This window comes from Stegostoma tigrinum, chromosome 7 (genome assembly GCF_030684315.1).
Source record: "Stegostoma tigrinum isolate sSteTig4 chromosome 7, sSteTig4.hap1, whole genome shotgun sequence".
Classification (NCBI taxonomy): Eukaryota; Metazoa; Chordata; class Chondrichthyes; order Orectolobiformes; family Stegostomatidae; genus Stegostoma; species Stegostoma tigrinum.
The window spans coordinates 45447545-45468605 of record NC_081360.1 but is presented as its reverse complement, the minus strand read 5'-3'; the positions used below and the strand labels follow the sequence as shown (position 1 = coordinate 45468605).

The window sequence follows — 21061 nt, the reverse complement described above, 5'->3', positions numbered from 1 at the left end:
GAAAGTGAGGGGGTTGTTGCTATCCAGTGGATACGGCAGTCCTGAGGCCGGGTCGGCGGCCTTGACAGCGAAAAGGCTGGACAACGATCGGTCTTCGCGCAAGGGGCGGGGCGAAAGTTGGGGGGGGGGGCGCGTCCTCAGGCGGTGATCGCGGCAATCGGCCCCGTCACGGGTGATAGGGGCGCGGGAAGCCTCCGTTCTGGAGGCGGGGTCGGAATGATTGGCAGCGGGTGGGCGGGGTCAGGTCGGGAGGCGCGCTGGGGCGGGGCCATTGATGGCCGGTTGAGGCGCGGAGAAGGGGAAAGACATGTGGGGGGCGTGGCCAAGCGGCCGTTGAGACGGTGGGGTGGGGTCATTGTGCGCACGCGAGGGCATCTCAGAAAGACGGTGATGGACGGCTCTTCGGTGTCTGACGCTGGTTGGGAGAGGGATTTCCGGCCGACGCGACGGGGGCGACGTTTCTCGCAGGTGACGTGACAGGGCGGGGTTTGACTTGAGTATGGTTGGTGGGTAGTAGTGGTTCGGTCGACGATTTGGGAGAGAATCGCTTTGGCAGGTATGTCGGGCTGAGTGAAATCCGTTGGTGAGGAGGCCGCTGGAAGCATCCGGCCGACAGGGGTGGGGCATCCGTGTGTTGCGTAGTATATAGGGCGGTGTCAATATGTATGACGTGTAAGGGGTGGGGTTATGAAGAAGAATGCAATGAAACTGGATGTGGGTGAGGCGTGCCTCGGCACGACGCAGGGAAAGGGGTGGGGTTTCTGTGCCGCAGCGTTTGCTGGGCTTCAATAAAAGATTTTGCGTTTCTTTCGCGCTCTTGATCCACAAGATTCCTTGTCAATAATGGAGGTAAGAATGGTATTTCCTCTTGTCTCTCTCTCAACGGAGCCCTAAAATTTCATGTTTGGGTTGTCTTCTTACGACCGTATTTGTTTGGTTGATGGTGTTGTGTTTCGCTTTGCCGATAATCATCGTTAATGGCGGCCCTGAGCCTGTGCCCTGGGTCTGTCTCTACCATCTGCTATAACATGGACTCTCCGACCGACTTCAAGATGGCGGCTGTGCTGTTGGTTAAATATTCAGAAGGGGTGGAAGAGGGGGAAAGGTTGTGTTTGCTTTAAGAAAGTAACTGTCGAGTTTAACTTCGGCCGGCCTTCATGCGAACCGGCTTTAACCCCAGGAGTGAAGCTTAATGCGTGGCCGATCTTGTGGTCGGTGGGAGGCAGCTCGGCGGCTGGCGCTGTGGCTACACCAGGCGGAAACGGTTGTACTCGAGCTTAACGAAGCAGTCTGGTTGCCGTACTGGCTTCGTTTCGCATCATGATTTTCAAACTTAAATCTGAAAGTACAGAGGTTGCATCTCAGTGCTGATGAAAGTCGAGGTAAAAGGCTATGGGAAACAGGCAGGAAAGTGGAGTTGAGGCCGCTCTGACCGTCTTAAATTACAGGCCAGGCTCGAAGGGCTGAATAATCTCCTCGTAATTCCTACGTTTGTTGTTATCTCTCCAGATCTGCGGCGGAGTACCCCACATCATGACCTACTCCCTTCAGAGTCATACTTCCTTGAGCCTTTTTATTCTTTTATCATTTTATTGAGTATTCAACAAAAATCTGTGCCTTATGCTGACTCTTGTCAAGAAATTCTTACATCTTAGCTTTGGTATCCCATACTTCATAGAATCCCTACAGTGTAGAAACAGGCCCTTCGGCCAAACAAGTCCAAACCGATCCACGGAGCATCCCACCCAGACGCATTTGCCTATAAATCCACCTGATCTACATGTCCCTGAACACTATAGGCAATTTAGTATGGCCAGTTGACCTAGGCTGCACCTCTTTGGACTGTGGGAGGGAGCCCGTACAGATGGGGAGAATGTGAAAACTGACAGTCGCCCGAGGGTGGAATTGAACCCGGGTCCCTGGCACTGAGGCAGCAGTGCTAACTGCTGAGCTGCCATGCTGCACCGTGCTCTCCTTATAATTGCATTATAAAGCTCCTGAGTTATCAGCATGAAATGTTGGGGTTCCTTTGTCCTGATACTTTTGAACACTTGTGTTTAATGAAAGAGTCTTTTGATGTGATATTGTGGTCTCAACTGCAATTGGAGTTCCTGACCATTCAGGGTTGAGTAAAGGAAAAATGGGCATAGTTCAAGATCCTATTGCTTTATTTCATCAGCAATTGCCAGGTTTTTAAAAAGGCATTTATTCGCAATTTCTGCAACCATTTAACATTAAGGTCTTAAAGAAGTTGTCAGTATAGGTAAAGCAGAAGCTAATATGAGCAAATCAAACTCTCAAACAGTGTTGTGATAGTTACCAGAAGAGGAGGGATAGACGCTAGTTAAGGCCCCTGTCATAACTCTCTTTTTGGGAGTTATTTTAAGACACAGGACACCATTCTACTCACGTGTCTTCATACCAACTCTTTGTAGTGTCTTCCATTCTGTCCCATGCTTGTACTGCATCCCTGTATCACTGTATTTTCTTTTGAAACCATCAAATCTTTAAATTTGTATTGTGGGATGTTTTACTTCCATCGGAGTATCTATTTGGCTCCTTGTTATAAGATCACCTCAAAAGTGCAGCTTAAGCACTGCATTGGAATGTCAGCTTTGATTTGTAAAGTTGGCAGACTGCATTGCACTTGGTGCCTCTTGCTAAATCCCTCAAACTATATCTGGCCTTGTGGCATTATTGTTGGACTCTTAATCCAGAGACCTTGGTAATGTTTTGGTGACCTAAGTTCAAGTCTTGGCACAGCGGATTGTTCTATTGAATTCAAATTCAGCGATGAGCGTGAATTGTCAATTGTCAGAAAAATGCAACTGGTTAGTGATGTCATTTAGGTAAAGAAACTGCCATCCTTATCTGGACTACATGCGACTCCAGACACACAGCAACGTAACTGACTCTTGACTGCCCTCTGGTATGGGCAATAAACACTCGCACAGCCAGTGACGCCTTCATCCTCTGAATTTTTTAAAAATTCCAGTGTATTTCACCTTCACAAAACATATGCCAAACAAGTCCATTACTAAGTGCATGGTCATAGGTAAAAAAATCTCACCCATAAGAAATAGGAGCAGTTCTGTCTACCCTTCAAGTCTACTGCACCGTTTGATCATGGCTGATGTTTTCTCAACCCTGATCTCCTGACTTCCCCCTTTCATCTTTGATCCCCTTGGCACACTGTGATATGGCCTCCGCGACCTTCTGTGATAATGACATTTACACCCTCTGGCTGCTGAAATTCCTCCTTCACCTATTTCTAATATGGCCTCTCTTCACTCTGAGGCTTTGCCCTTGGGTCCTAGTCTCTCCTTTGACTGGAAATACCTGCATGTCTGCTGTATCCATGCTGTCTGTAAGTTTCAGTAAGATGCCCCTGTTTGCCTGAACTCCAGAGTATTGACCGAACCACTCCTTGTATGACAAGTTCTTCATCTCCAGGATCATTCTGTCTGCCTCCTCTAGATAACCCCTGCAAGGCCACCATGTTCCTCCTTAAATATGGGGCCCAAAACTGCTCGCAGTATTCCAAATGCAGTTGACCATGTTATACAGCCTGAACAGCATGTCCTTGCTCTTGTATTCTAGCCCTAATATTGTCAATACTGTGAATAGTTGTGATCCCAACAATACCCACTGCGGAACTGAAAAGACTCCTTTTTCTCTACTCTGTTTCTGCTAGTCTGCCAATCTTTTCTCCATGCCAGTATCTTGCCCCTAACACCATGGACTTTATCTTAATTAGCAGCCTCCTGTGCGGCACCTTGTTAAAGGCCTTCTGAAAATCCAAGTAGATCACATCAACCTCTTATGCTTTGGACTCAATAGAGTCCTGCAAATGTCACGAGTTAAGCAGTAGAAAAGGTCAACATCAGAATCAGCATATTAACTTATTTGATCTAGGGTAACACTCTGAACCCCAGCACTTGCACCATCATGCCCCACAGCAGAGTACTATGTGCTAGTCAACAAGTTGATGCAACTCATTCCTGAATTGAATTGAATGCAAGGATATGCACCTGAGTGATTAACCCACAACATTTGCTATGCGTATGTGGGAAAAATTTAATGTTGCTCAATATATTGCTGAAAGGTGTGGCTGCTGGAGGACACGTGGTTCAAAACTTAATTCTGGACCTAAATGAGATGAATATCTCAAGCTGATTTTTCAAAAGACTTGAGTCTGATCTTTTTCAATGCACATCAATGCAAATTAGCCCTGAAAGAGGCAATAAGATGTCTCGCATGTTACAGCTTCATGTCATTATTTGCCAAAATCATCTTGGATTATAATCCTGTTATTTTCATTTAGTGTTATACTCTGGTTCATAAAACTGAAGAATCTGATTTCATATGTCTTCTAAAATCCTGCTGAAGTTCAGTCTATAGAGAGGAGTTATAGCTTAATAGTTGACATTCTAGTTGCCTCATTTGTGTTGTGGAAATCATGATCAGTAGCTATTTGTTTGCATTTTACATACTATAAAACTTTGTTTTGCAGGGTCAAGAACCTAAAGAACCAGAGCAGTTACGCAAGCTGTTTATTGGTGGATTGAGTTTTGAAACTAATGAAGAGAGTTTAAAGGAGCATTTTGAGCAATGGGGACAGTTAACAGATTGTGTGGTAAGATTCTTTGTTTTTTTTACCTTGAGGTGTTCTGCAAACCGCAACAATGCTGATAAGATTTTTTAAAATGTTCCAAATGTGTCAAGATTTTGTACAAGTGGATCATTCGTTGAATATGGTTAATTCCAAAACTTTCCTCCTAATAAAAGCCATGTCAGATTTTTCTCAATTCTCACAAAATGGGTGACTTACGACGTGTCCTGGGTTGTTTTGTTTTCAGAAAGGTTCGCCTTCTTGAAACACTGGAATCCTTGAGGTGATTCTGGGTGATAGGTGAGGGATTAAAGATTCTGTCAACATTGATTTAATTTACAAAGTTAGGATAGTGCATAGTTTGGATATACATTCACAGCAATTATTGGTCTTTTCTTACCTCAATATGACTTTGCCAAAGTAATAATTGTGACTTTGTATATACAGTAGCCACTATACAGACACCTGTTCAGAGTACTAGTTGAATAAGTTGGCCTAGTTTGAATGATGCAAAGCATCTTCAAGGCAGCCGGGTTGTATACCACGTGGAGAATGTGCATCACTGCTGGTGGCTTTCTAGACAATGGGTAGATTTTTCAGGATCAGTAGCTAGGGTGCTCTTGCTGTGTTGGTATAATTTGTTCAGTTTGACTTTCTCCATCTTGTGACAGCCGCACTTCCCTTTACACTTTTAAACAAACGTTGTGTAGAACAGTGATTGCCTTGCTACTGATGGAAATGGCAGTCTATTCTTTTGCTCGGAATTGTTGCTGTCTGGTGCTTTTGTAATGTGAATATTACCTGCACTTGCCAGCTAGATCCTCGATATTGTCCAGATCTTCTGGTGTGTCACGGTTGTTCTGTATGCAAAGGAATTGAGAATTGGGGGTGAACTGTCAGTATTAATGAAGGTGGATGGGGGTAAGGGCACTTTCTTGTAAACTGTTGTTGGGAAGCCTGCTATAATATTGGACCGTTGACCACCTTGACCATCATCTTATTGTGTTGAGTTAGAGTCTGGTGCTGGAGGTCTTTTCCATCGTTCAGTCAGTTTTCAGCTGGCTCATTGTTGTCCAACCTTGCCATATTTTACCTTGATGTTGGTTAATATTAACTGTTGCATCTTCTGTAGTTTTTGTTTTGGTTATTGGTGAGGAGTTTTTTTTGCATAGACATGGCACCTTTTCTGAATTTACATTGAAAGCCATTTTAATTTATTTCAATTACATAACAAAGAAATAGGTCATATGTCTATTTCCACTGTACTCTAAATTTTTTTGTTTTTTGTTTTTAGGTTATGAGAGAACCACAAACAAAACGTTCAAGAGGATTTGGGTTTGTCACTTACTCTTCTGTGTCGGAGGTGGATGCTGCAATGTCTGCACGGCCACACAAAGTTGATGGTCGTGTTGTAGAACCAAAAAGAGCAGTGTCAAGAGAGGTAAATTGTAATTTATGGGAGTACAAATGATCTTCAAAAATGAAGAACAGCACTAACTTATGACTTTGTTTGCAGGATTCTACAAAACCTGGTGCCCATTTAACAGTGAAAAAAATATTTGTTGGTGGTATCAAAGAAGATACTGAGGAATATCATCTGAGAGATTATTTTGAGAAGTATGGCAAGATTGAAAATATTGAAGTTATGACTGATCGTGGAAGTGGGAAAAAACGAGGGTTTGCTTTTGTCACATTTGATGATCATGACTCTGTGGACAAAATTGTCGGTGAGTAACTTACTCGTTGCAGTAGTGTCAACAAACTAAGGACAGAAACCAGGTAAATCCAGAGTGATTTTGTATCCCAACTTTCTGTCCTTGGACTTAGTTGCATGGTCTTTTGACCTCCAAACACATTTAACAATACCATATTTAATCTGTGTTTGAACATGTAAAAAGCATGTACAGTGGCCCTGAAAGTGCTTTGCTTATGATTCTAAATGTCCATCTTTGCAGTAGATCTGCTTGAGCTTGAGGGCATTTAGCAAAATAACTCTTACACTGTAATCCTAGTATGATCCTGTCACTGTTCGCATCAGTCTTCAAATATGATCTAGGAAGTCGCATCTTTAAACTGCAGCATGTTGTTATTATTTGGCTAGAAGCTGCTGTTGGAATTTGGATCCCTACTTTTGCACGGGATAGGTGAACTACTTGGTACAGCTCTGAACCATCAATGTTATGCTAGGCTCTACTGCAAAACAGTAGTTTAGGGAGTCTAGGCTTCAGCTGTTGTATTTGATGGAACTGCAAACATTTTGTGTATTTTTTTTTTAAATCATCAGTTCAGAGATGCAATTGTTCATCTGTGGAGCAGATGGTACTTAAATGTGGGCCTCTTGGTTCAGGACTCTGGGGATGGGGACTGTGCCTCGAGACCCCTACCAAAAATTTTTTTTTTAATACATATTATATAGTCATCTTCATCATAGATGATATTAGACAATTTTGGGGCAGGTGGGACTTGAATCCAGACCTCTTGACTCAAGTCACGGACCCATCACCTTGCCCTAGAACACCTAAAAAGGTTCTGTGTTCAGATGCAATTGTTTCCAATTGAGTGAAAATTTTGTTTGGGTATTTATTTTCTAATCTATCTGCTAAGAGATGTTAACACTTTTCTGCAGCAAATGGAATTTGGACCTGAGTCTTCTGGTCCGGCATTCTAGACACTACCAGTGTGTGACAAGGGCCTCAAGAAAATTCTTATTCTGACCTAATGTTAACTAGTTTTAGTTGCTTCCTTTAGAAAGACCAACTTGCTCTCAATAGGGTTACTGATCTAGTCGTGTGATTTGATTTGTTATTGTCACACGTACTTAGGTACACTGAAAAGTTTTACAGACAAATCATAGCATACAAAGTGCATTAAGGTAATAGAACAGAGTGAGGAAAACAAATGTTATGGCTGCAGAGAAGGCACACAAAGTGAGATCGTCATTAAGTTTAAAATTTGAGAGGTTCACTTGAGAAATGTAATGAGAGCAGGGAAGAAGCTGTACTTAAATCTGTTGATACATGTATTTAAGCTTTTGTCTCTACCTGATGGCAAAGGTTGAAAGAGGTTATAACTGGAGTGGGAGAAGTCTTTGGTTATGTTGGCTCCCTCCTGGAACCAGTGGGAAGTATGGATGGAAAGTTGGCTTGTGTAACAGACTGGGCTGTGTTCTCAACTCTCTGTAGTTTCTTACAGTTCTGAGCAGAGTAGTTACCACAAGAAGCTGCGCATCAATTTAAAATTAGTAAGAGTCTTTAAAGACATGCCCAGTTTCCTTAGACACCTTCAAAAACTAGAGCTGTTATTGTGTGTTTTGACTGTCCCATCGATGTGGCTGGACCAGGTCACATTTTAGTGATCATCTCTCTTTGGAATTTGATGCTCTTGACTGTCTGTCTCCATATTAGCACCAATATCGATGGATGTGTCCTGCATTTTGCTTCCTAAAGTCAATGAACAGCTGTTTCATTTTGCTGGCAGTGAAGAAGAGATTTGTTATCTTTACACCACACCAATAAATATTCGATCTCTTTCCTGTATTATGTCTTGTCATTGTTTGAGGTTCAGCCTACAGTGGTAGTGTCAGCTGTAAACTTGTGCACAGAGTTAGAATGAAATTTGGCAACGCAGTTGTGTATAGGGAGTATAGTAAAAGACTGAGTCCGCAGCTTTGTGAGGGGTTGGTGTTGAGGATTATCGCGGAGGTGTTGTTGCCTTCTCGCTGATTGCAGTCTGTAGGCCAAGGAGTTGAGGATCCAGTTGTAGAAGGTAGAACAGAGACATTGGTGCAGAAGTCTTCCAGTGGCCTAAATTGAAACTGTTCAGTGCATCTTCAGTTACATGAATTTTGTTGTGATTTGACCGAGGCAAAATAAATCTAATTTAGTAGTAATAAAATTTCTCTTGAAGCTCAAGTTTTTACATTTTCCACTTCCTTTTCCTGTTTCAAGTTTAAGTTTTTAATTCTCTGAAAAGTCCAATTCTGTAGACGTTTTCAAAAGGCCATAAGAGATTTATTTGGACGATTCTTCCACGAACTGGTACAAGGACACCAGATTGGCTGAACCACTGCTGTGATAAAAGGTTCTACTTCATGATTCTTTGAGCTGGTTAGTGTCACTTTTAGACTTGCAGTAACATTTTAGAAAACCTAATAAAACTGATCTTCTTGTTTCTAGTTCAAAAATATCACACCGTGAATGGACACAACTGTGAAGTGAGAAAAGCGCTTTCACGACAAGAGATGCAGGGGATTGGATCTGGCCAAAGAGGTAATTGGAGAAGTTAGGATAGTTGGAGTAAAGGAAAGAAAGCAGTTTAACATTAACTTAATTACTTACATTCTCTTTCTCCTTTCTAAGGACGTGGTAGCTCTGGAGGTGGCAATAGCCCTGGCCATTATATGGGCCGTGGTGGTGGTAATTTCGGAGGTGGAAATGGGGGAGGCAATTTCAACCGTGGAGGAAATTTCAGTGGAAGAGGTATGCCAGCTCAGACTTTTCAAAATCCCGTAGGAAAAATTCTAAATATATCATCCAGTATTTCTATTCAGGCTTTTAAAATGAACTTTATTGAATAATTTTCAGGGTTATCAAAGTAGCTCAACATATGACTGATTCCTTTAACCTGGTATGAAACAATTGTATATCTAAATATATTAATTTGTATGCAATTCTTGAGTCCCAAATGTATAATCTTGGGTGAATGGGCCAGGATGAAGGTGTAGTAGATTGAGTATGTTGTCTTCAGCATTTTTTCTTTCCTTTTTTTTCTTCCCACCTCCCTAGGAATGGGAAATTTTGGAGGTGGCCGCGATGATTATGGAGGGAGTGGTGGTGGTGGCTATAATGGGTTTGGTGATGGTAAGTCATGGTTTGAGATATCAATATTTTTGCTGCACTAATCCTCCACTGGATATTTGCGTTTGTCAGCTTTCTCTGATTGTGATTGGTTAATTTTATATTTGAGAAATTTTGACTTTGCAACTTTTGAAACTTTTCTAATTAACCAGTGTAATGTATCTGTTTAATAGTTTTTAATTGACAAATTGAGTTTGCATTTTCAAGAATGTTTTGAATTTTTAAACCCTAAATAAGTTCAGAATATTAAGGTGCCTTTTAAGACTAATGATGACTTTAATCACTGCAGTCACCCGTATCCGTTGCATTGCAATTTATTGCAAATGAGTTTCACTTCTCGCTACTTTAGTACGGAAGTGGTCTTGGTAGGGTGGGAAAATCATAAGAAAAAGTAGTGACCTCTACTCCTCAAAATCCTGGCAGTGTGGGGCTTATGTTTTTGAAAAATCTCACGTGCTGAACCTACTTCTAATTGGAAGTCAGTGGTCAGGTTCCAACCATCTAAAATTTAAATAAGTACTGTGGAAGATGAATGACCGTACAAACAATATTCTCAATGCACACTGAGGTTTCCTGCTGGAAAATCTCTTTTAACAAACTACTATATACGGTTTGTCACACTTCAGTATTGTAAAACTTTCCTGTATCAACTCGCATGTAAACACTCCAGTAAGTATCATGCATGTGTGTCATCTACTTCATAGTCCAGAATATACATCACAGTATGTGATTGGTATCTTTCATATCTTGGTTTGGCTTACATTCATTTAGATGCTTTTCCTCCTTCCATATTTCATACTGGTGTTTTTTTTAACTGCAGGTAAGCAAATGAAGTGACTTAGCTATAATTTATGAAACCTACATTAGATGAGTGTGAAATCTTTAAAAACAGAATAAACAAAATAAAATAATTTGAATTTGACTTAATTGTAATAAGTTGATTATTGTAGTTACACCTATGATTTAAATGTTTTGCATTTCGTGACTTTATTTTCCAGCAGTACTAATCGGTTTGAAGAGTAAGAAGAAAGTGTAATTTTAAACATTATGATATTTTACATTGACGTAGCATTCTTTAAGTCTCAAATTAGCTTCTACCACCCCCGCCAAAATTTCCCGGAAGTCGAACATTTATAGGTTCGAGATCAGCGATTTAAAAGTAGTAGTGTACTGTGGTGCAAAAAAACGAACATTGTGATTTTAGTCAGAATGGACTGAACACCAAAATGGGTGAGGGGAAAATTGGTGAAATTATAATAGAAGTCACTTGGATGACTAATTTACTGCATGAGAAGGGTAGTCATAGCCTGGGCAGGATTCATCAGAGCAACACTTGAGTAAAAGATCAGTGCAGGAAATCTGGGTAAAGAAACATCAATTCTTGGTTTTTTAATACAAATACCTACTAATGTTCTTCAGGTGGCAATTTTGGAGGTGGCCAAGGTTACTGTGGTAGAGGAGGAGGAGGATATGGCGGTGGTGGCCCAGGTTTTGGCAACCAAGGTGGTGGAGGTGGAGGAGGATATGGTGGTGGTGGTGGCTACGACAACTACAATGAAGGTGGAAACTTTGGAGGTAAGATTTTGTCTACTGATGATTAATGAATAAGATGTACAGAAGCAGTGAGTTAAACTGTGGCCTGTTACTTTTAGGGCATTTTGGTGGTGGCGGTGGCGGTGGGAACTACAATGATTTTGGAAACTATCCTAACCAGTCGTCAAATTACGGACCCATGAAGAATAGCAATTATGGTCGGAACTCAGGTCCTTATGGCGGTAAGCACTTTTATTGCGTGTAAAAAGGCCCCTTGATGGAAACTTGCATTCAAGGCGTTTGTATTACATTGGTTACATCACAATCTATAGTCAGGAGGTTGTAACCTATACAAAAATAAAGTTTGTTTTGCAGTTAAGTAACCTGGGATTTTTGCTGCAGGTTAAAACTCGAGGGATTGGGCTCATGGCAAGACATGTAGTTTGATTTTTCTTTAGCCTTATGTGGCATTTGTATGAATTATACTGTAGGGTGGTATAAAATTTCTTCTACCCAATCTGTAAGGGAGCACTTTAAAACCATTTACCACCTTTAGATCATTAGTGAATATATTATTCCCTAGATCTGTTCCAAATTATGCATCTTCTGGAAAAAAAAAACCTGGGTATACGTGCTGATTAGAAATCTCTCTTCCAAAAATAAGACTTTGTTTTAACTCATGCAAGTTAAAATTTACTATTAGTCACCATAAGGCATTCATTTTCTTTTTAGGTGGTTATGGATCTGGTGGTGGTGGTGGTGGTGGTGGTGGTGGAAGTGGAGGAGGTAGCGGTGGTTATGGCAGAAGATACTAACCACATTTGCTGAAAGGTAAGCTTCAACACCAATTGCATGAAAATGTAGTAACTACAATTTACAGTACAATAAATAACTCTTGTCCTGTATCATTCAACAGGCAACAGTTCTTAGCAGGAGAGGATGAGCCAGGAGTTGTCAGGAAAGCTGCAGGTTACTTTGAGACAGAATATCGACCAAGTTCATATTAAAGGCTACCCACAGGAAGAGCGATGGTCCAGTAGTCAGAAAAGTCACTGCAGCATTAACATAAAATCACTTCTTGTTCAGGACTGTTTCCAGTAGAGAGATTGCAAAAAGTGCAGTTGTTTGTTGCAATGTAGTTGCTGTTAGATGTACATTCCTGAGATTTTTTTTAAATACTATGTTCTAGTAATGTCTTTATTTTCCTCATTACCATAGCTGTTGAGCCATGTAATTTGTGGTGGTAGAATTGGGAATAAAAAGGATGAGAACTTTTTAACTAAATGATTTTGTGTAGTAAGTTTTTCTCCATTCCTAATCCAGAAAGATATTCTATTTACTTTTTAGGCTTCTCAACACGCTGGAGCTTACGGGAAGTCCAAAAGCTAAATTGACATGTTAGGTCTGCCAGACTCAAGTTCTAAGGAAGAATAACTGAAGTTGATATGGTGCAACAGAATAGGTCTTTACTTTTAAAATCATCTTAGGCGCACCTGATTAGTCACTGTTTGAGTACAGCATGTTTTTCTTTTGAATGAGGTCAGTAAATATGAAATAATTCCTCCTTGATTCAAACCTGTGGGGAAAGTGCACATCAGAAAATATGCAAACGCATCTGAATTGAGATTCAGTTGTCAGATTATGTTTGAAATTTTCCTTCTGTTGTCTTCTAACTGAATTTGGAATCAAGAACCATGTGTGTACATCGTTATTGATTGCCAGTGTCTGTATGATCTATACTTCAAAAATGGAGCTATTTCTCAAATATGGATAGGAATGTGTCCTTTGGTTAAGATTCACCATAAATGTAAAATTTACATGATTTTGCAGGAAATTGCTGAATTGGCTCATGTTATGCTGTCACCAGATTTGCATGTTTATTCTTGTAACAAATTGAAACAACCTGACTGATATGATTATCTTGATGTTTCGTAGCATAAGTGACATAACTTGCTTATTTTTGAATATAAATGGTTGAAGTATTTCCATATTCAGTTACAGGAAGTGTTTTGGGGCCCCTCAAACCAGATTATTGATTCCTTTCTGCAGTTTTGTATGGCAGTTATGATTGTGTACAATAACACAAGGTATTGGTATTACATTTTTTAATATAGTCGTCATTCTTTTTTTAGAAAGCAGTGTTTTCTTAATGTCAGACCAATTCTGGTGATAATGGTGAGCTGCAATTTCCAGTGCGCACAATGGTCCTGTTTTGTTGTTCATTTTTAGTGGAAACTGTTACTGCTTTGAAGTTAAAAATGTAAAACCTGGCAGTGTTTTGAGTGGATGAATGTGAGGTAATATCTTAGTGGCTATCTGGAGAATAACAGAAGTCACAATCTTAAGCTATCACTAGCTGAAGCTTTTCAAACTTAATGTACGCATATACATCAAATCCTTTTAACAGTAGAATTGCATGCACTGCAACAATATGTAAGATTAAATTTGCAAATCACTTCACTTCAGAATTAGATTTGCATGGTATATAGATCACTTTTGTAAGTTACAGAAATCAAGATACTATAAGAGGACAATGAAAAGGCTATGAATATCTGCAGTGGAGCTACATTAGAACAGTGAATCATGGAGATCCACTAAGACAGGACTACTGCAGCATTTGGACAAGTCAGCATAATTAAAGAATGGCAAGGCAGGAGCAAGAGCCACATCATCGAGAGGAAGGAAAAACAGGAAATGCTGTGCTGTTAGGAATCCTCGTTATCTAAGGCTAGCTTTGCCTTGAATGACAGCTGAAGTATGGAAGAGAGTCTAGCAAGAGTCTACACCCTATGGAACCAACTCAGCCATAGCTACTAGAAGGGCCATCAGGGCAGACTAAGCACTTGTAATAAGACTAGCAGTCAAACGTGAAAGAAAAGTGCTGAGTGTAGGTAAGGTTTGACTTTTATCATCCTTGCATTTAATGAAAGGAGAAATTCATTCTCTTGGATCAAGTCAAGAGAATAACTAATCTGCTTAATTTACAGATTGGATAAGAAGTCGTCTTCCACTTTTACTGTGGCAACTTGCATACTACGTTAATGCTCAATTTCTGGAATGGTAAGATTGAGAAAGATGTATGCATAATAACTAACTTACTTCCCATAATTGTAACTTCAAGCTGTCGGTTTTGTTCTTCAATTATGCACAGTAACAACACGGTGTTAATGCATAATTTATAACAAAATTGAAATTGTCCATTGGCTACATATTATTCCAGACAGATGTAGTCCGAAGAGAACCATGACGTGGTAAATCCAGTTTTACTTCCTCTCAGCATGTGAAACAATGGTATTTGAAGTTCACTGTCACACCATACATAAATAGGGAGTGGGAGCAAAGGTTAGATCTTTTGTTGGTAATCCCTGAATATTTAACTTGGCTGTCACTACAGTGATTTTTTTCACTAGTGATTTTTTAAAAGTTTTTAAATTTTTACATAACTGGCCTTTGTTTATCCCACTGCAAAGTATCCAAAGCTTTCACTGAATGTAGCGTTAAACTTCAATTCCAGAACTATTTAATGGAATTTGTTCATGTGTATGAGCTAAAATGTTGCTAAATTCAACCTGTTGTAGATATGGTCTCAAAATATTGAATTTGATAACTAAAATTGAAATGTTTTATTGAACAATTAATTTACTTTCTTGGATTTCTGTCTGAACTAACTATATTTGCGTACTTTTTTCCTAGCTTCCATTTTGAAAGATTACAGCCATACTTTCTGTCTTGGTATAACAATCATAAATTACTTTTTCATATTACTGCAACAGAATGACTAAACATTGAAGCAAAGGGGGGCACTATTTTTTTGCAAATGGAAATAAATATTTAATAAATTCAGCCTGAATGTTGTCAACTATTTTGTGCAATATTCTTCCATGAAACATTTTGTTTCAGTTGTATGGGGACACTAGCATTGTGATAATGGCTCTTTGGACCATTTAACCCAGAGGTTTAGTTCAATCCGATTGTGATAGTTGGAGGAATTTAAATTCACTTAATTAAATATGGAATAAAGCCTCATGAAACTGGATTGGGATTTTTAAAAAAAGATCTGTTTGGTTATCCTGCTTACAGGGAGGAAGTCTGTTCTTACCCAGTCTGACCTGCATATGACATAATTGCACATTATTAGCTGGAACTGTAGTATCCATTTGTGTTGATGTATTGTGATTATATGTGTCATCACTAAGCCTCCGCACAGTTCTAGTGATGGTGGATGAGCAGCACAAGCAGTTTGCTCATAGTTCCCAACTTTTCCTGTTAATTCTAAGTTGTCAATTAAAATTTTATCTTTTCATTGGTTGTAGAGTCAGCATGAATTGGCTCTGTCAAGCTTTTTAGCACCATACAGTACTTCATTTGAATGGTGGGGAAAAATGATATTTAGGCAAATATCTTCTGTTCCAAAGTATCTTGCAGACACGCAATTACTTTGTCAACTTCATAATGTAGACTCAGTATGGAAATGTGTTAAATGTTGGTGGGAATCACTGAAATTTCTTATTATTAAAGGCACATAATTTGGATCTTTTACTTGAGTGAGTGAACTTGGTGGATGGGGTGTAGTCTCCTGAAAAATTGCAGTTTCTGAAAAAACCTTAGTACAGTATTACTAATATTAGGTAAGTTTGTGTCCAGAGTGAGACTTGACCCCTTCTTTGGCCATGCCCTTTGAGTTGCAAGTGACAACTAGGAGTCAAGTTGATTTTGTGTTTAAAGAACTCAACTGCTTTGTGAATGTATTCTGCTTTTCCTTCCACTTATCACATGCACAACATTATTAGCTATTTTATACATTCATAATTTTATTGCTGGAAAGCTGTACTTGCAGATTGAAAAGCAAGATGAGATTCCAGCAGTTCAAGAAAGAAGCTCATCACCTTCTGGACAGCAAGTAGAATGGGTGACTAAATGCTGGCCAAGCCTGCAAAGTCCACATCATGTGACTTGATCAAAATCAACAATAAAATTCCCATCATCGTTCTAGAAGTTTAACTTGGAACTTCGCATCATTAGCTACCATTCATTCTAGTATTAATCAATTGTGATGCATGTCCTGTGATTTGCAACCGTCCCGTTAGAAATAAGGTATGAAAGATAGGTGTGTAATTACTAAATGTCTTCACTATTCAATCCAATGTCTTGTCTCTGTCTATTGATGCAAGGAATGTTTCTACAAAATACAGACCATTCATGAAGATTCTAGTCACAATGCTGTGGTTATATCAAGTATACGGCAAGCTTGATGGGCCGTCTGGTCTCTTGCTGCCCATCGTAGGTTTATGTGAGCCAGATAGAACTGTGAATACTACTGTTTCCAATCTGTTGCTTCAATTTTATTGTGGGAGAAAAGACTTTTGCGATCTAATACCTTTGTTAATAGTGGGGTTAAGTAGCAGTGTAGACAAATAAGGATGACTTCAGATACTCTGCAGATGGTTGTGACTACACTGACTTGCTACTTGAGTGCTGTTTTCGTTGATACTTATACAAGTGTTCATTTTTCCTATTTGGTCATCTTCTCTCCCACTCCAGCTAAGTAAGCAATCACCAGTCTGCTCACCACTTTGTTCTGCCCTTTGTGATTTGGACCTGTATATCTCTGTATCTGCCTGTATGAATAGTGTGTTACACCTGGAAAAATTTGTAGCTTGTGGTGGCACTCTCTAACTTCACTACACCACTAGGTAAACTTGCATGCTAAAGTGTCCCAGAGTGGGGCTTTGACAAATCAGCAGACTTGAATTGAGGAAGATTTCTTGGGCTGCAAAGTGGAAATAAAAGCTGCATTTAAATGCATTCATGACATTGGCAGACTGTGAGACATGGATGCACCTTCAGGCCATTCACCTCATCAAGATTGTTCAGCTACTTAACCATGCCTAGTATGTTTCTCAACCCTATTCTGCCTCCTCCAGGTGCTTTTAGTATTCCAAATCCAGTCTGACTAGCGCTTCAGCAGCATGTCCCTGCTGTTAAACTGGACCACTTGAAATGAATGTTAACATTGCATTTGTCTTCCGAATTGCTGACTGAACGTGCATGTCAGCTTTTAGAGAATCCTGAACTGGGACTCGTTAGTCCGTTTTGTGCTTCAGATTTCCAAAGACACTTCTGTTTATTCTATCAAAGTGCATAACTTTACATTTAATATTCTATCTGCCACTTCTTTGCCTACTTTCCTAGCCTATCCATAGAACAGTACAGGCCCTTCGGTTCACCATGTTGTGCCAACTTATTATCCTGCTAAGATCAATCTACCCTGCCTACCCTACGTTTTGCTATCCTCCATGTGCCTATCCAAGAGTCACTTTAAAAGTCTCAAGTAATTGACTCCACTGCCACTGTGTAAAGAACCTACCTCCAATCACATTAAAATTATGCTCTTCTGCCCTGGAAGGAAAATGTGTCTAACTATCCGCTGACCTGTTTTTGTTGCCTGCAAACTTAACAACAATGCCCCTCAGTTCCTTTATCCAGATTATGAATAGTTGTGGTCCTAGTGCTGATTCCTGCAGGACCTCAGTAGTCACTGTGTGCACTCCTGAGAAAGACCCCTTTTTGCAATTGTCTGCTTTTTAGCAGTCAGCCAATCCTGTATCCATGACATACCTTGCCCCTAACACTGTGGGTTCTAATTCAGCAGCCTCTTTTCCAACACCTTGTGAAAGGCCTTCTGGAAATCAAATAGAGCACAATCACTTACTCCCCTTTAACTTGTTCAGTACCCCTTCGAGTTCTAATGGATTTGTCAAACATGACCTCCCTTGATAGGGCTGAGTCAGCACAGTTTCATTTACTATGCTCTTCCGTCATTAGTTAATTATGACTTCCTGCTCTGGCATAAAATTTTGTTGAATTCCTATTGTGAGCAGAACGGCTATGAATGCAAAAATTGAAGAACAGCATAATCTGCATCAAAAACATTTTGTGTTCTGGCAGCATTTGTGGAGGAAATGAATAATCTTCTAAATTTGCCATCGCCCCCTGATTTGGTTCACCACACAAGACAGGGCCAGTGGTGCAATTGATAACACATCTGACTACGGAGCAGGACGTTGCAGGTTCTGTGGCTCAAGTGCAATTGGCAGTTGGGGCAGCATGGTGGCTCAGTGTTTAGCACTGCTACCACACAGGGCCGCAAACCCAGGTTCCATTCCAGCCTCCTGGCAACTGTCTGTGTGGTGTTTGCACATTTTTCCTGTGTCTGTGTGGATTTCCTCCAGGTGCTCCAGTTTCCTCCCATAGTCCAAAGATGTGCAGGCTAGGTGGATTGGCCATGCTAAATTGCCCATAGTGTTCAGGGATGTGTATGGTGTATGTTTAGATTAGGTGGGTTATGGGGGAGCGACCTGGGTGGGACGCTCTGAGGGTCAGTTTGGACTTGTTGGGCCAACGGGCCTGTTTCCACACGAGGGATTCTATCAATGTTATCAATAAGTCTGATATGTAGAGATGTGGGCGTGACTTAATGGTTCTCAGCTGAAATCAAAATGAATATTCAAGAATCATTTTGGTCATGGTACATTTATAAATAAATTTTCCAATCTATTTGGTCTAGTGCTGTTTATTTTCTAGGTAAACATATCATTCTGGAGAAGTTTTAAATTTAGTATAGGGTACATCATTCTGAATGAAATTTCAACTAGTAATAGTTAAGCATTAACCTGTCTGAAGACAACTAGTTGATGTGTTGACCTGGACTGGGCTACAGGAGACACACTAACAAGTTGCTACTGCCTCAAAAGCAGTATACTCAACTGCTGTGGACACAGATGTATGATAAATTTAATGCAACAGAATGAAGTTTAAAGATGTTGCTAATTATACAATCACAGAATCCCTACGGTGTGGAAACAGGCCCTTCAGCCCAACAAGTCCACACCAACACAGAGCATCCCACCCAGACCTATTCCCCCTAAGTTACACATCCCCGAACACTACAGGCAATTTAACATAGTCCAAAGATGTGCAGGTTAGGTGGATTGGCTAAGAGAGGAAACCCATGCAGATACTGGGGGAATGTGCAAACTCCACACAGACAGTTGCCTGAGGGGGAATCGAACCCAGGTCCCTGGTGCTACAAGGCAGCAGTGCTAACCAATGAGCCACAGTGCCAGCCACCCTGTGATAATGTTGTAATTCATTGGTAGATAACTGCAATTGTCAATTGGTGAACACACTAGTGCAGGACATGTGATCTGAGATTCACATAGCATGAAGTATGAGCGTGTGCTTTATTATGCATGTGTTGGTAGAGTGACCAGATTTAAAATTTGAGAGTTTTTCTGTAATTTGTTTACCTCATAAAAAAATTCTGGACCTTACCAGCATGAGATTGCTGACAGCATTGTTCCAACAGCAAAATTCTGCAGATGCTGGAAATCTGAAATAACAAAGTGCTGGTACTACTTTCAGCCTAATTCTGTGCAGAGAAACAGGTAAAGTTTCACAATGACCATCCATAGAGTTATGGCATCAACATTGTATTGAGAGAATGATTGCCCTGGCCTTCTAGACATGAGTCTAGTTAACAATTAGCAGTCACATCATGGCAAGTACCACCGACCAACCTTCTCATAGGCCAGATTTCTACATCTCGAGTATTAGCAGCAAATACGCTGCTGCGTGGATTTTTTTTTAAAAACCTTTTAAGTTTCTCCTAAGATGTACTGTGATTTTAAACGTAGGCTGAATCATGAAACTTATTTTTACAAACAGATATATCCATTAAGTTCCACCTACATCTGTATAGTGTGTATGCTCTGCTTCTACATTTGTATGTTGCCAAAATGATAGCCCTGTGCCAAACAAAGTAATTTCTATAGATAATGCTGGATTATCCGAAAACAGTTGAGATTTAGGTGCACATATCTAATGTGTTCACTTTAAATGCAACTCTTGCACGTTTAATTGGTCATGTCTAGTCAAGTAACAATCTAAATGGGGAATGTGAACAGCCTGGGTTTTAGTCACATCATGACTTTTATGCCTAAACTGCATTTTTAAACATTTTGTCCTTTGTCATTTTATTCTTAAAATGAGAAGTTCAGGTGACGTTACTAATTCCAAAGCTTTATACATACACTGCTAATTATTACTTCACCTATGTTTATCTCCTTCCCATCCTGCACACTTTTCTATTACACAAGTTCTGGCACATTGTTGAATCTTGATCAGCCTAACAGGTGGTCCCAATACCATCCAGTATCTTACTGACCATAGAACCAAGCTGTATGCAATTTGAGCTGCTAGTGTTCCCTGAAGTAAAATGGATTTTGTTTTTTAATATGAAGCCCAGCAATGAATTAGGCTAAGTTTTTGAACATTGAATCCCTGTCCACTAATAGCTGATTTTTCCTTTGATAGTTAACTATTTATGGGAATCAGCATAAAATGCCTGTTGACATTAGGTTTCCTGTTGCAGACCACGTTCAGTGATGATGTGCAATTAATGTATGCTGGAATGTGTTTCTTATCAAATGAATGGACTTTCACAGAACATTCATAGAAATTGGGCACTTTATAGGATGCTTTTTCTGAAGAAGAGTCTAGGCCCAAAACATCAGCTTTCCTGCTCCACTGCTGCTTGGCCTGCTGTGTTCATCCAGCTCTACACCTTGTTATCTCTACTTTATAGAAGGTATCGCTTGAGATACATCAGTTACAGATGCAGTGTAGTTTGTTTTTTTTTTAGAACTTGTATCCTCTGGATTCATAACATCTCCTTTGTTCTCTCTTGGATCTTTAATTAGGTGGAGCGGGGAGGATGGTGAAATGCCTTTTTATTTTAGTTTTGCATTTGTTTAGAGTTCAGCTGTCAATGAGGGCTTGACTAAGTCTTTTAAACTTTAGTAACAATGAATGGATCAGTTCACGTTACACTTGGACCAACAAATAGAATACTTCTAACTCTATAGACAAGTAAAATCCATGTGATGGCGTGTATGCAGAAAGTTGTTTTTAAGATTATTTTGTGGATTACTTAAGGTCTAATCACTGGTGTACATGTCTTTCATGCCTAATAAATAAACTTGTAAGATGAAATCTTCAG

General features: G+C 40.0%; 1 protein-coding gene across 5 annotated transcripts; it reads left to right on the top strand.

The window, feature by feature from the left end:
* The first annotated feature begins 336 nt into the window (after positions 1-336).
* On the top strand, positions 337-21054 carry hnrnpa3 (heterogeneous nuclear ribonucleoprotein A3). 5 transcript variants are annotated; one of them, XR_009445942.1, is made up of 12 exons: positions 337-468; positions 4514-4636; positions 5907-6053; positions 6129-6339; positions 8788-8880; positions 8971-9090; positions 9397-9471; positions 10888-11043; positions 11121-11243; positions 11734-11832; positions 13989-14061; positions 15827-21054. XR_009445942.1 is itself a non-coding variant. In XM_048534723.2 (11 exons), the coding sequence occupies exons 1-10, from the start codon at positions 391-393 to the stop codon at positions 11814-11816; spliced, it is 1209 nt and encodes a 402-aa protein (XP_048390680.2). In that variant the 5' UTR covers positions 337-390; the 3' UTR covers positions 11817-11832; positions 13989-21054. The 5 variants fall into 5 exon arrangements, 4 of the variants coding, with proteins under 4 accessions (XP_048390680.2, XP_048390679.2, XP_048390682.2 ...); XM_048534723.2 differs by having other exon boundaries at positions 13989-21054; XM_048534722.2 differs by lacking the exons at positions 13989-14061; positions 15827-21054 and adding an exon at positions 11918-12285.
* Positions 21055-21061: the final 7 nt, after the last annotated feature.

What these genes read in the sequence shown, in the direction of transcription:
- hnrnpa3 (XM_048534723.2), top strand. Translation starts at nt 391, where the DNA reads ATGGACGGCTCTTCGGTGTCTGACGCTGGTTGGGAGAGGGATTTCCGG. An exon ending in GGGGGCGACGTTTCTCGCAG is followed by an intron (nt 469 to 4,513) that starts GTGACGTGACAG and finishes TTTGTTTTGCAG; the next exon opens with GGTCAAGAACCTAAAGAACC. An exon ending in GATTGGATCTGGCCAAAGAG is followed by an intron (nt 8,881 to 8,970) that starts GTAATTGGAGAA and finishes CTCCTTTCTAAG; the next exon opens with GACGTGGTAGCTCTGGAGGT.